At 38.5% G+C, this 15,974-nt stretch overlaps 1 protein-coding gene across 1 annotated transcript in view; it reads right to left on the reverse strand.

The window, feature by feature from the left end:
• The window catches only part of Afg1l (AFG1 like ATPase), a 195,906-nt gene that overhangs the window by 169,340 nt on the left and 10,592 nt on the right, over positions 1-15,974 (reverse strand). Inside the window, 1 exon segment of the mRNA XM_047558780.1 lies at positions 491-714. Coding sequence (XP_047414736.1) covers positions 491-714 — 224 coding nt within the window.

Below are 15,974 nucleotides of genomic sequence, written 5' to 3' on the forward strand. Positions count from 1 at the left end.
AGCAGCATGGAAGTCCTGGTCATCCAGGACCAATGAGCCCTTTAAAAAAGAACTAGCAGGTCAGCATCTACCAACCAAAGGCCCCAACAGCTGATGGGCAACCAAGATGGTTATTTTCCCCTAATCTTTCATCTCTCTCATTCTGACCCAAGAGAAAGGAGGAGGAAAGGGGAAAAAATAAATCACTCCCCCTTCTCCTCTGCTGATCCCAAGGTGAGACCTTGGTAGAGAAAAGGGAAAGTTTGGAATTGTACAGAAGTTTTCCTTTATATTGAACTGAACTTTTTAATAATCTAATTAGAAAGCTGTTTAAGTCCCTAAAGGCAAAAGACAGTTACGGGACATCAAGAGGTCAGGGATCTAATAGAGTTTGCTTAAAGGATCTGTGGGAAATTCTCAAGCTGTTTCATTATGTCTCATTGCACTGAATCCATTTTATAAAATGCTTACACTTGAAACTGTTCCATCTTTAATATTACATAAACCTCACCTTTGAAAAAAGACCTTCTGCCTCTATGCTGTATCCTCTAAGGTCCTCATGTAATTTCTGCAAACACTGTATGACTCTTCTTTGATGTTCATCATCCTTCAGTTCATGAGCTTTGATCAGAAAGTCATAGTGATCCAGAGGTCCATGACAAACAGCCAAAGCTTTCAAATAGGTCTCTGAAGCAGCAGTTGGGGTCACACTCTCAGGCGGTTGAACCACATAGGCTATAAGCAAAAACATGTGTAAAATTTTAGACTTTCTTAAATGAAGATATTTCACAGAGTTCTCTATATATATCATATTAAAACTTTTTAACTTGTTAAACTGTATCTAAAGCCAGGCAAAATGGTACATAATCCCAACTACTCAGGAGGCTGAGGCAGGAGAATCACAAGTTCAAGGTCAATCTCAACAATTTAGCAAGACCTGTCTCAAGTAAAAAAAAAAATAAGAAAGACTGGGGATGTAGCTCAGTGGTAAAGCACCCCCACGTTCAATCCTCAATACCAAAAAGATTCTGTATCTATTTGAGCAGTTTTTATAATCGTCATTTTGATTAAAATAATATAAAACAATTTTTTTAAAAAAGTATTTATAATTGCTCATACTATAAACTACACATGCAACTCCTTGTCTAGAAAGCCTGATCTGCAATAGGGCCTCTACTTTGCCTTTGTGCCATTAAACCAGTCACCTGGATTCCACAGCGCCTCCCTAGAAGCAGGGTGGTGCTCTTTTTGAGCTAGGCCTAGTTCTGGTGCTTAAGCACCAGGAAGAGATTTAGAGATAAGTCTCAAAGGGTTTTCTACAGCCCCATTATCTCTATTCAGAATAACACAACAGTCAGATATTATATTGATTTCAGCCCTTATGAGATTTCTTCCCTTTTCCATAACCTTTACAGAAGAAAACAGAATTCACACACAAGAGAGTCTGCCTCAAAGCAGAATGGTGGTCTGATTCTTTCTTTAATCTTCTCCTGGGAGAGAAATAAACAACCAGCTGAGGTCAAGTTCAATCCTAATTTCATTCCTCATCTGGGACTGGTTTAATAGCGAAGGTAGCTCCCTCTCTACTTTTAATTTATTTATTTAGTTGGTGCTAGGGATGAACCCAGAGCCTCACACATTCTAAGAATGTACGCCTGTGCCACTCAGCTATGCTTCCAGTACAGCATGCCCCACCCCCGCAACCCGCTGCCTACACTGGCTCATAGATCGAGAGGCCGGCAGACAGATATATTACCGAGATTGAACCCAGAGGTACTTTACCACTGACCCTAGCTAAAAGGGAGTGCTGAAAGCCTACGAAAGAGAACATAAGGATCTCTGAAACACTGAGTCTCAGAAGACCCACGGTGAGGATTGGTTCAGTATTGAAGCTAGAGGCCCAGGAAGAGTTCCCTAAAGATTCCCAGTTATTTGAGATATTTGCCAGTGTGGCCTAATACATTTGGTTCTTGATACAGAACTCCTAAAACCAACCCTTGGAATTTCATGAATGATAGCAGTATCTTTTATTATGTATAATGAACCCCTTTCTCTCACATTTAGATTTATGCTAATGAGGTGTCTTAGGGTGGCCTGCTCCTAGATAATTTCCAAACAGAGCTGGTAGCCAGAAAAACTAGGAGGACTTTCAGCCCCACACATAGGACTCTAGGGAGGCAAGGGAGGACTGGAGATTGAACTCCATAAACACTCTTAAACATGGAGATTTGGAGAGCTTCTGAACACATCTAGGCACCGACAAGGTAGAATGCCCAGCCCCTCCCCCATACCTTGCCTTATTCATCTCTTCCATTTGGTTGTTCCTGGGTTGTATTTTTTATAATAAACCAGTAAATGCAAGTGTTCTCCTGAGTTCTGTGAGTCATTCTAGCAAATTATCAAACCCGAAAGGGAGGAAAATTAGGAATCTCTGAATTTATAGTTGGCCAGGCAGATGTGTGGATAGTCTAGGAATCCCATTTGCAGCTGGCATCTAAAATGGCATTTTCTAGGACTGAGTACTTTCACTTGTGGGAACTGCTATTCATTCTAAGTAGATAGTGTCAAAACTGAATTGAATTCTTGAATACCCAGTTGATGTCAAAGGATTTGAGAATCTTACAACCAGAGAAAAAATTCTCTTTTAATCCTCTTTTTTAATTTTCTGCAGTCAATTAAGTGAGAAACCTACGAGTAATACTAACTTTTTCCCCTCCATACTACAACTCCATTTCCTGCCCCTCAACCAGGTTTTTGGCCAAACTCAGTGCTACTCAGGCCTACATCCATTCCCTCTTCCTTTCCTCATACTACCGTCCCAGCTTGGGCTCTCATGACTGTCTCTCTCTTGGCCTATTTGCCTCAGATGGTCTTCACTGCCCCAAATTTACCATTATCGAGATCCCTAAAATATCTTCCACCAATCCAAATGTGACTTCATGAAAATTTTGCTTGTGTCAAGACAAAATTACAACAAATTTAGTTTAAGGATCTTAATTTGCTAAGTGCAGTGGCACCTATAATCCCAGTAACTAGCGAGAATGTCAGGAGGATAGCAAGTTCAAGGTCAACCTCAGCAATTTATCAAAACCCTTAGCAATCAGCAAAGACCCTGTCCCAAAATAAAAAATAAAAAGGGCTGGGGATGTAGCTCAGTGGTAAAGCACCCCTGGGTTCGAGCCTCAGAATCTCCCCCAAAAAAGAAAAATTCAGAAGAGGGGGACACAAAATCCCACCCACTTCACATCTCCCTCATGTGTATACACCTCTACCATATTCCAAGAGCCCCTCAGGCCACTTTCCCACCTTATAAGATCATATTAAGTACAAATATTATGCAGAAAAGGGTTAACACAGCAGGCCTGAGACTGTTGTCCATCAAAAATGTGTTCACAAGATTGGCCCTTAGATGGTACTTGAATCCCAAGAGCGCTATCATTATTCCCGGAAATGGTAAGAGTGATTCACCATGTCTAAACTTTCATATGACAGCGTATGCTGAACACCTCGTTTCTTTTAACCTTGTGGAATTTTGCCACTTGCTAAGCAGAGGGTACCTATGTGATCATGCCCCAGTAAAAAATAGTATCTATAATGACCTTCCCTGAAAGACAACATTTCATCCTGTTGACACCATTAGTTGCTGGGAGTGGTAAGCATGTTCCCTGTAATTCAACTGGGAGAGGACTTTTAGAAGCTTATTGCCTGATATCTTTCAGTCTTTGCTCTGTATACCTTTGCCCTTAGCTCACTGTGCTTTCTATGCTATTGCTTACTAAATAAGTTATAGCCATGAGGTATGACTGCATCCTCTGAGTCCTCTAAAGAACCACCAAACCTGGCAGTGGGCCCATGACACAGAGAGTATCTTCATTCTGGGTTCGAGGGATCCATAAAACAGGCCCAGCCTAAATTTAACATTACTTTCTTTCTGCTTTCCAAAATGCATCCATGATACAAGTGATGGAGTACCTACCACATATGATAGGGAATATCAAAACTGTTTTTTGTTGTTGTTGTTGTTGTTTTTTAAGTGAGGTTAGAAGGACAAAACATTGGAACAGTAATGTATCAAGACTTTGGCTGAGCCAGGCATGGTAGCATACACCTGTAATCTCAGCGGCTTGGGAGGCTGAGGCAGAAGGATCACAAATTCAAAGCCAGCCTCAGCAATTTAGGCCCTGAGCAACTTAGTGAAATCCTGTCTCAAAATGAAAAATAAAAAATGGGGTGGGAATGTGGCTCAGTGGTTAAGTGCCCCTGGGTTCAATCCCTAGTACCAAAAAAAAAAAAAAAAAAAGATGGGTTGGTTGGTTATGGTGGCACACATCTCTAATCCCAGCTCCTTAGAAGGCTGAGGCAGGAGGATCCAAGCTCAAGGTCAGCCTGTGCAATTTAGTGACATCCTGTCTCAAAATAAAAATTTTTAAAGGGTGAAAGCACCCCTGGGTTCAATTCCAGCACCACAAAAACAAACAAACAAACAAACAGAAAAAAAACTTTCTACACATGATGCAGTCTTTAAACAAAAAAATGTGTGTGTGTGTGTATGTGAATACACGTATTTTGGGTGGGGAGGGGCTGGGCATGGTGGCACACACCTGTAATCCCAGCTACTAAGGAGGCTGAGGCAGAAGGATTACAAGTTTGAGGCCAGTCCAGACAACTTAGCAAGACCCTGTCTCAAGACAAAAATTTTTTAAAAGGGTTGGGGATATAGCTCTGTGGTAGAGCACTTGCCTAGCATGTGTGAAGTCCTGGGCATCCCTAGTAAAATACACACACACACACACACACACACACACACACATACACAAGTATTTTTTAGGGGCTGCAAGTGTGGCTCAGTGGTAGAGGTGGTAGAGCATGTGTTTGTAACAAGGACTTAGACTCTTCACTTATGCCTGCAAATGTTTGATGGATGCTAAAAGCAAGAAGACTTGGCATCTCTGCCTCCTTTTTGTATTCACATACTTTGCTCCCAGTCACCTTGAATTCCAGGAAAAAATTCTCATCCAATAAATATCTTGTGATGAATCAAACCTGCCCTCAACCCAGGCAACAGCAACTATCTTATCTGGGACAAGGCCCTGCAAGACAGTCCTGAGATAATGATGGACAGACCACACCCAATCAAGACCACTTGCCTTGGCAACTGTGAAAAGCTTCCAGCTTGTGCAAACCCCCTAACTCTTGCCTTGATTCTACTTTCTGTAAAACATCAAAGTCATTGTCATTCTCTAGAAGAGATGGGTCTCCTTGGCCTGCAGATGTGGCTACACTGATTAAAACTCCTTTCAATTTTCACTATCATCTTTTCTGTTTGGTTGTCGGGGCAAGTAGTCAGATAGGATTGACTGAATCCCCAGAGTTAGCCCTCTGGCCTAGGACTCTGGTAGTATGTTTAGCTCATGTAATGCCCTGGGTTTGAGGAAGCAGTTTAGGGATGTCAAAATGGCAGAGGCAGATACATCCAAAAGCAATATACAGATTCAATTCAATCACCATCAAAACACCAGTGAGGGCTGGGTTGTAGCTCAGTGGCTGAGCACTTGCCTAGCATGTGTGAGGCACTGGGTTCAATCCTCAGCATCACATAAAAATAAAGGCAATGTGTCCATCCACAACTAAAAAATGTTAAAAAATATCACCAATGACATTCTTCTCAAAACTAGAAAAACAGTCCTAAAATTCATTTGGAAGAATAAAGGCCCAGGATAGCCAAAGTAATGCTAAGCCAAAAAAGCAATGCTGGAGGCATCACAATACCTGACTTCAAAGTTATACCAGAGCTATAGTAACAAAAACTACATGGTAGACCAGTGGTACAGAACAGAAGACACAGAGACATACCCCCACAGATAAAATCATCCAATCCTTGACAAAGTGCCAAAACCACAACCAATAGGAACAAATAGGGCAAGATCTTCGATAAGGTCTGCAAGGAAGAGGTAGAGGCATAGCTCAGCATCTAAGACAAGACTTACCCAGACATCGGGGACTTGAGCCACTCTCTCACTTGGCTCATCCTGCTCTACTTGACCAAGTATACCTGCATTAATAAATCTATGCTCTTCCTAGAAGTTCTATATGTCTTACTCGATTCTTTGTCAGGGACCCCAAGAACCTGGACCCTAACTGGAAACCCTATTGGTATCATCTACAATCTCCAGCACCAGAAAAATAAAATAATAAAATATCCATTTTTAAATGCAAGACAAAAAACCACTAGATTAAGTTATATTAAATGCCATATATTCTATTATTTATCTTTTTATTTTCTGTTTCTATTATAAAATGTATGCTCTTTGAGGTCAGGAGTTTTTGTCTGTTTTGTTCAATACTGTTTTCTGTAATAAGTAGCACCTGACACATGGTAGATGCTTATTATTATTGTTATTATTATGTATTGGGTTTTTTGTTTTGTTTTGTTTTGTTTATTTTTCAGGCCTGAGGATTGAACCCAGGGCCTCATACACACTAGGTGAGCACTCTACCACCGAACTATTCTCCCACCTCTTTTAAAATTTTTATTGTGAGAGAGTGGCTCACTAAATTGCCCAGTCTGGCCTCAAATAGCAGTTCTCCTGCCTCAAACTCCAGAGTTATTGGGATTTCAGGCATTTACCACCCAACTGGCCTTTCCCATCTTTGAAACACACACACACACACACGTATACATTAATAAGAACAAAACCTCCGTGACCCCACATGGGATATGCGTCTTCCCATCTTCCCTTCACAGTCAAACGACTTGAACTTAGGCCACCTTTACTTTCTGTAGCTACTCTCATACCTTGTTCACTTTCTAACCCACTGTGATCAGACTTCTACTGAGAAAGCTACTGCCAAGGTCACCTAAGGTCCATTGTTGCAAAATTTAGCAGCTACTCTTCAGTTTTCATATCCCTGTTTACAACTGTAAAATATCTAATTTTGAAAAAGTTATTCATAGGAAACATCAGGACTGTGGACAATGAATGTTGTTTTTCTTGGTATCTGCTTTTGGATTTTTCACTTTTATTTTTCACTTTTATTTTTACTAGACGAACATCTTCTGTTACTAGTATATAACTCTCATTTTTAGAAAAGAAAACCAAGGTGCACCAAAGATGAGGCATTCATTCAGCTAGTCAGCAGAAATAAAAGAGAACTGGGCAAGATACTCAAGACTGAGAAATTAGCCAGCTTAGCCTTGGATAGCAGCTGTATAAATTGAAATACAAAAGACTTCTCAAAAGCTGCACTAAATTAAATCTGTTATTACATCAGTGCACACAAATTATGTGATGCTGCTGCCATATTATTTTGATTTGTATTAATTTGTCTTATTGTATTCCAAATGGACAGTGGGAAAATGCCATACTGAAGTTCCACACACATCTACAAAACATAAATGGAAGATTTTAGAAGCCCCCAAAGTTTTGTGCTATTCCATTACCTCAATTTTGTATCTTACTTCACTACTTTCTCCAAGTTTCAGAAAGATTCTTCTGTACTCCACAGACAACTTACTATAGGATTTAGTCAAATTGGTCACAGTGGCCCATCCCTGTAACCCCAGTGACTCAGGAAGGTGAGGCAGGAGGACTGCAAGTTCAATAACAGACTCAGCAACTTAGCGAGGCCCTAAAACGTAGCAAGATCCTGTCTCTAAGTGAAGTATAAAAAAGGGCTGGGGATGTGGCTCAGTAGTTAAGCATCCCTGGGTTCAATCCCTGGTACCAGAAAAAAAAAAGTTAAAAGTTTCTGGGCTGGGGAGGTAGATCTGTAGTTGAGCACTTGCCTACCATGTACAAGGTCCTGGAAAGAAAGTGCTGTTTGTGTGTTGGCTATATACTATGCACTTACTAATGCTACCTTCTTTTTCTTTACTTTACAGATTTCTTATTCATGAACTTCATGAAAACAATTTTTTTCGGGTTCTGGAGATCAAACCCAGGGCCTTGTGCATGATAAGTATATGCTTTATCACAAAGTCACATCTCCATGGGGCTGGGAAGATAGCTCAGTTGGTAGAGTGCTCGCCTCACAAGCACAAGGCCCTGGGTTCAATCCCCAGCACCGCAAAAAAAAAAAAAAAAAAAAAAAAAAAAAAAGTCACATCTCCAGCCCTGGATTTTCAGATGAATTGTTTTGAAAAGAAAAGCCTAGCTAGGCACAGCAGCACACACCTGTAATCCCAACATCCCCGGAGGCTGAGACAGGAGGATAGAGAGTTCAAAGCCAGCCTCAGCAACTTAGCAAGGTCCTAAGCAACTCAGTGAGCCCCTGTCTCAAAATAAAATATATAAAAGGGCTGAGGATGTGAATCAGTGACTAAGTGTCCCTGGGTTCAATCCCTGGTAACAAAAAAAAAAAAAAAAAAAAAAAACAGTTATTCCTTACACATGAGGAAACTAAAATATCTTAACCATTTAAGAATTTATGTCACAGAGATAAAAACCAAAGGAATGAAAAACCTATTCAATGAAATAATATCAGAAAATTTCCCAAACCTCAAGAATGAAATGGAAAATCAAATACAAGAGGCTTACAGAACACCAAATGCACAGAATCACAACAGATCCACACCAAGGCACATTATAATGAAAGTGCCTAACATTCAAAATAAAGATAGAATTTTGAAGGCTGCGAGAGAAAAGCATCAGATTACATATAGGGGGAGACCAATACGGATAGCAGCCGACTTCTCAACCCAGACTCTAAAAGCTAGAAGGACCCGGAACAACATATTTCAAGCTCTGAAAGAACATGGTTGCCAACCAAGAATCCTATACCCAGCAAAACTAACCTTCAGATTTGAAGATGAAATAAAATCCTTCCATGATAAACAAAAGTTAAAAGAATTTACAAATAGAAAGCCTGCACTACAGAATGTTCTCAACAAAATATTCCATGAGGAGGAAATGAAAAACAACAATGGAGGTCAGCAAAGGGAGGAACTACCTTAGAGAAAAACCACTCAAAGGAGAAACCAAGCCAACTTAAAAACCAAAAATAAGCCAAATGACTGGGAATACAAATCATATCTCAATAATAACCCTGAACATTAATGGCCTAAACTCATCAATCAAAAGACATAGACTGGCAGAATGGATTAAAAAGAAAGACCCAACAGTATGCTGCCTGCAAGAGACTCATCTCATAGAAAAAGACATCCACAGACTAAAGGTGAAAGGATGGGGAAAAGCCTACCATGCACATGGACTCAGTAAAAAAGCGGGGGTTTCCATCCTTGTATCAGATAAAGTGGACTTCAAGCCAAAGTTAGTCAGAAGGGATAAAGAAGGACATTTCATACTGCTTAAGGGAACCATAAATCAGGAAGACATAATGATAGTAAATATTTATGCCCCAAACAATGGCGCATCCCTGTACATCAAACAAATCCTTCTCAATTTCAGGAATCACATAGACCACAACACAATAATCCTGGGTGACTTTAATGCACCACTGTCACCACTAGATAGATCTTCCAAACAAAAACCAACCAAAGAAACCATAGAACTCAATAACACAATCAATAACCTAGACTTAATAGACATATATAAAATGTTCCATCCATCAATGAGTGGGATTCACTTTCTCCTCAGCAGCACATGGAACCTTCTCAAAAATAGACCATATGTTATACCACAAAGCAGCCCTTAGGAAATGCAAAAAAATAGATACTGCCTTGTGTTCTATCAGATCATAATGGACTGAGAGTAGAAATCAATGACAATATAAAAAACAGAAATTACTCCAACACCTGAGACTAAATAATATGCTATTGAATGAAACATGGATAACAGAAAATATCAGGGAGGAGATTAAAAAAATTCTTAGAGGTCAATGAGAAGGACGATAACAGCATATCAAAATCTCTGGGATACTATGAAAGTGGTACTAAAAGGAAAATTCATTGCATGGAGAGCATTCCAGAAAAGAATGAAAAGTCAACAACTAAATGACCTAACATTACAGCTCAAAGCCCTAGAAAAAGAAGAACAGAATAACAGCAAAAGTAGTAGAAGACAGGAAATAATCAAAATCAGAGCTGAAATCAATGAAATTGAAACAGAAGAAACTATTCAAAAAATTGACAAAACAAAAAGTTGGTTCTTTGAGAAAGTAAACAAAATAGACAAACCCTTAGCCACACTAACAAAGAGAAGGAGAGAGAAAACTCAAATTACTAAAATTCGTGATGAAAAAGGAAATATCACGACAGATACCACTGAGATACAGAACATAATGAGAAGCTACTTTGAAAATCTGTACTCCAACAAAATAAAAACTACCGAAGACATTGACAAATTTCTAGAGACATATGCTCCTCCCAAACTGAACCAGGAGGACACAGACAATTTAAACAGATCAATATCAAGCAATGAAATACAAGAAGCCATTAAAAACCTACCATCCAAGAAAAGCCCAGGACCAGATGGATTCTCAGTCGAGTTCTACAAGACCTTCAAAGAAGAATTCATTCCAATACTTCTCAAAGTATTCCAGGAAATAGAAAAGGAGGGTACCCTACCAAACTCATTCTATGATGCTAATATCACCCTCATACTCAAACCAGGAAAAGACACATCAAGGAAAGAAAATTTTAGACCAATATCTTGATGAATATAGATGCAAAGATCCTTAACAAAATATGGGCAAATTGTATCCAAAAACATATTAAGAAATCCATGCACCACGATCAAGTGGGGTTCATCCCTGGAATGCAAGGATGGTTTAACATCCGTAAATCAATAAATGTAATCCATCATGTCAATAGACTTAAGGATAAGAATCATATGGTTATTTCGATTGACGCAGAAAAAGCATTCCACAAAATACAACACCCCTTCATGCTCAAAACACTAGAAAAAATAGGGATAGTAGGAACATACCTGAACATTGGAAAGGCTATTTATGCTAAGCCCATGGCCAACATCATTCTTAATGGAGAAAAACTGAAACCATTCCCTTTAAAAATGGGAACAAGACAGGGATGTCCTCTTTCACCACTTCTATTCAACACTGTCCTTGAAATTCTAGCCAGAGCAATTAGGCAGACCAAAGAAATTAAAGGGATACGAATAGGAAAAGAGGAACTTACGCTGTCACTATTTGCTGATGACATGATTCTATATTTAGAGGATCCAAAAAACTCCTCCAGAAAACTTCTAGACCTCATCAATGAATTCAGCAAAATAGCAGGCTATAAAATCAACATACATAAATCTAAAGCATTTTTATATGCAAGCGACGAAACAGCTGAAAGGGAAATGAGGAAAACAACTCCATTCGCAATAGCCTCAAAAAAATAAAATATTTGGGCATCAATCTAACCAAAGAGATAAAAGATCTCTACAATGAAAACTACAAATAATTGAAGAAAGAAATTGAGGAAGACCTTAGAAGATAGAAAGATCTCCCATGTTCTTGGATAGGCAGAGTTAATATTGTCAAAATGGCCATACTACCAAAAGTGCTATACAGATTCAATGCAATTCCAATTAAAATCCCAATGACGTACCCTACAGAAACAGAACAAGCGATCATGAAATTCATCTGGAAGAATAAGAAACCCATAATAGCTAAAGCAATCATTCACAGGAAAAATGAAGCTGGGGGTATCGCAATACCAGAACTTCAACTATACTACAAAGCAATAGTAACAAAAACAGCATGGTATTGGCACCAAAATAGACAGGAAGATCAATGGTACAGAATAGAGGACACGGACACAAACCCAAATAAATACAATTTTCTCATACTAGACAAAGGTGCCAAAAATATGCAATGGAAAAAAGATAGCCTCTTCAACAAATGGTGCTGGGAAAACTGGAAATCCATATGCAACAGAATGAAATTAAACCCCTATCTCTCAAAAATCAACTCACAATGGATCAAGGACCTTGAAATCAGACCAGAGACCGTGCATCTTATAGAAGAAAAAGTAGGTCCAGATCTTCAACATGTCGGCTTAGGACCAGACTTCCTCAACAGGACTCCCATAGCACAAGAAATAAAAGCAGGAATCAACAACTGGGATAGATTCAAACTAAATAGCTTTCTCTCAGCAAAGGAAACTATCAGCAATGGGAAAAGAGAGCCTACAGAGTGGGAGAATATCTTTGCCACTCATACTTCAGATAGAGCACTAATTTCCAGAATACATAAAGAACTCAAAAAACTCTACACAAAGAATACAAATAACCCAATCAACAAATGGGCTAAGGATATGAACAGACACTTCACAGAAGAAGATATACAAGCAATCAACAAACATATGAAAAAATGTTCACCATCTCTAGTAATAAGAGAAATGCAAATCAAAACCACTCTAAGATTTTATCTCACCCCAATTAGAATGGCGATTATCAAGAATACAAGCAACAATAGGTGTTGGAGAGGATGTGGGGAAAAAAGTTCACTCATACACTGCTGGTGGGGCTGCAAATTAGTGCAGCCACTCTGGAAAGCAGTGTGGAGATTCCTTAGAAAACTTGGAATGGACCTACCATTTGACCCAGCTATCCCACTCCTCAGCCTATACCAAAAGGACTTAAAATCAGCATACTACAGAGATACAGTCCACATCAATGTTCATAGCTGCTCAATTCACAATAGCCAGACTGTGGAACCAACCTAGATGCCCTTCAATTGATGAATGGATAAAGAAACTGTGGTATATATATATATATATATATATATATATATATATATATATATATACAATGGAATATTACTCAGCTATGAAGAATAATAAAATTATGGCATTTGCAGGCAAATGGATGAAATTGGAGAATATCATGCTAAGTGAGATAAGCCAATCTCAAAAAACCAAAGGACGAATGATCCCACTGATAAGCGGATGATGACACATAATGGGGGGTGGGAGGGGGGCAAGAATGGAGGAAGGAGGGACTGTATAGAGGGAAAAGAGGGGTGGGAGGGGTGGGGGGAAAGAAAAAATAACAGAATGAATCAAATATCATTTCCCTATGTAAATATATGATTATGTAAATGGTATGCTATTACTCCATGTACAAACAGAAACAACATGTATCCCATTTGTTTACAATAAAAATCAATTAAAAAAAAGAAATTAAAAAAAGGCTATTACAAGGAAAAAAAAAAAAAAAAAAGGTAAAATAGCGCTAGTGGTATAACTCAGGGATAGAGTCCTTTCCAGCATGTGTAAGGCCCTGGATTCAATCCCCAGCACAGGAAAAAAAAAAAAAAAAAAAAAATGAACAAACAAAAAAAAAGTGAAAATACAACCTACATATTAGAGAAAGTATTTACAAATCACATCTGATAATTTATATTCAGAAAATAGAACTCTTATGATTCAACAATGCAGAAACAAACAAAGCAATCTTTAAAATGAGCAAAGGATATGGGTTCCCCTCACCCCTAGTAGTGGGGATTGAACTCAGGGGTGCTTTAACAGTGACCTGTATCCCCCAACTTTTTTGTTTTATTTTGAGACAGGGTCTTGCAAATTGCCCAGGGTGTCCTCAACCTCCCAAGTACCTGGGATTACAGGCCTGTGCCACCATTCTGGACATGGACAAAAGATTTGAAAACACATTTCTCCAAAGAAGATATCTGAATGTTCAAAAAGTACATGAAAAGATACTCAATATCATTTGTCATTAGGGAAAGGTAACTCAAAACCTAAATGAGATAACACTTCACACCTATTTTGATAATCAAAAAGGCAGATGCTAAATAATAAGTATTGGAGTGGATGTTTGCTTTCCACAAGAATCTTTCCCTTCAGGTCAAAAGTTAGATTTACAGGGCTGGGGCTGTGACTCAGTGGCAGCGTGCTTTGCCTAGCACGTGTGAGGCACTGGGTTTGATCCTTAGCACCACATACAAAAATAAGCAAATAAAATAAAGGCATACTGTACATCCTCAACTACAAAAAAAAAAAAAAAAAAAAAAAAAAAAAATTTTAAAGTTAGATTTACAGACTCCCTGTGAAAGATGGAGTTTCCTGAGCCCTGGGTTCCTCAACTGTGAAACAAACCTACTGAAAATGCCTTATCCATGTAGGCCAATGTCTGAATTGTCCCAAGGGACTTGAGGGACAAGGAGAACTGAGGCACACATGAAGTTCCAGTGACCCCAGAGTTTCATGTCTTCTGCCAATATCGACGAAATTGTGACAGGCTAACATGTTATAGTACAAGCAGAATAAAAAGGCAAAAATGTCAAACCCTTTACCATTCTTGACAAAAAGAACTATAATTAGCATGTAACCAAACATGTAATCAAAATTTAAAATTTTTAAATATTATATATTCTTTTTTCAATACTGTCAATAAAATTAGTATTTTACACTTAAAATATATCTCAATTTTGAATCCAAACTTTCATGGGAAATATTTAATTTGTACTTAGACTTCATAAAATCTACAGCTGAGAGGCTGGGGTTGTGGCTCAGTGGTAGAGTACTTGCCTAGCATATATGAGGTACTGAGTTCAAGTCTCAGCACTACATATAAATAAATAAATAATAAAATAAAGGTCCATTGACAACTAAAAAAATTTTTTTAAATCTACACTGAAAAGTAGTATCACTTTCCTAAGTTGTTCTAAGAATACATAAGTTTTCCACCAGCTAAATCAAGTGTCTTTTAAATTTTATTTGGTTAATAAAAATTAAATGAAACTAAAAATCTAGTTCCCCTAGTCACATTACACATTTCAAGTGCTCAGTGTTCAAATGTGCCTAATGACTATATTATCAACTCAGGTCTAGTCAATCTTGAAAAAGAAAAAAATGGACAACTGATACAGCCAAATATGAAGATTTATTATAAAGCTATGGAATTAGGATAGTGTAATACTGGCACAAGAATACACCAATAGACTAAAATAGAAGACCATACATACACGGCATATGATTTAGGTCAAAATAGCACTGCAGTAGCCCAGATAAAAGCTACTCTATTCAAAAAATATTCCAAGGTAAACTGAATATCCATGTGGAAAAAGGGATTCTTGAACCAAACCTAACATGATATACAAAAATCCAGCACCATGCCTATAATCCCAGCAGCTTGGGAGGCTGAGGCAGGAGGATCACAAGTTCAAAGTCAGTCTTAACAGCTTAGCCAGGTCCAAAAGCAATTTAGTGAGACCCTGTCTCTGAATAAAAATATCAAAAAGGGCTGGGGATATGAGTCAGTGGTTAAGCGCCCCTGGATTCAAACAATGGTACCCCCCCCCAAAAAAATATTCACTCCAGTGGAACATGCCTATAATAATACCAGTCAGGAAGCTGAGGCAGGTGAATTTAAAGTTTGAGGGCAACGTGAACATCTTACCAAGACCCTGTCTTAAAATAAAATGTAAGAAGGGGTGGGGATGTAGCTCAGAGGTAGAGCACTTGCCTAGTATGCAACAGGCCCTGGGTTCAGTCCCTGGGACCATTCAAAAAAAAATAATACACAAATGCCTTCATGGCCCTGAGGTAAGCAAAGACTTCTTAAATAGGACACACAAAAAGAGACAGAAAAGTTAGATTGTAGATTTTATTAGAGTCGACAACTTCTAATCACAAAAAAAAAAAAAAAAAAAAAAAAAATCCGTTAAAAAAAGGAAACAGGGGCTAGGATGTAGCTTAGTGGCAAAGTGCTTGCCTTGCCTATGCAAAGCCCTGGGTTTGATCCCCAGTTCCAAAAAAGAAAAGACAAAAATAAAAAAGAAAGAAAGGGGCTGGAGTCTGGTTCAGTAGTTAGAACTCCTGCCTAGCTTAAGTGAGGCCCTAAATTCAATCTCAGGATCACCAAAAAAAAAAAAGAAAGAAAGAAAGAAAGAAAGAAAAAAGAGAGAAGAGGACAGAGACGAGAAGGAAAGAAAAAACAGCAGTACCTTGTGGTTGGTGAATCGATAACACCAGGAAAAAGGAGGATGAATGACTAACTAGGAAAAATATAATGCAATGCCATTATCACATGGAAGTGAGACAAAAGGCCACCCCATAATTTGATGGG

The sequence above is a fragment of the Sciurus carolinensis genome, chromosome 7 (genome assembly GCF_902686445.1).
Source record: "Sciurus carolinensis chromosome 7, mSciCar1.2, whole genome shotgun sequence".
NCBI lineage: Eukaryota > Metazoa > Chordata > Mammalia > Rodentia > Sciuridae > Sciurus > Sciurus carolinensis.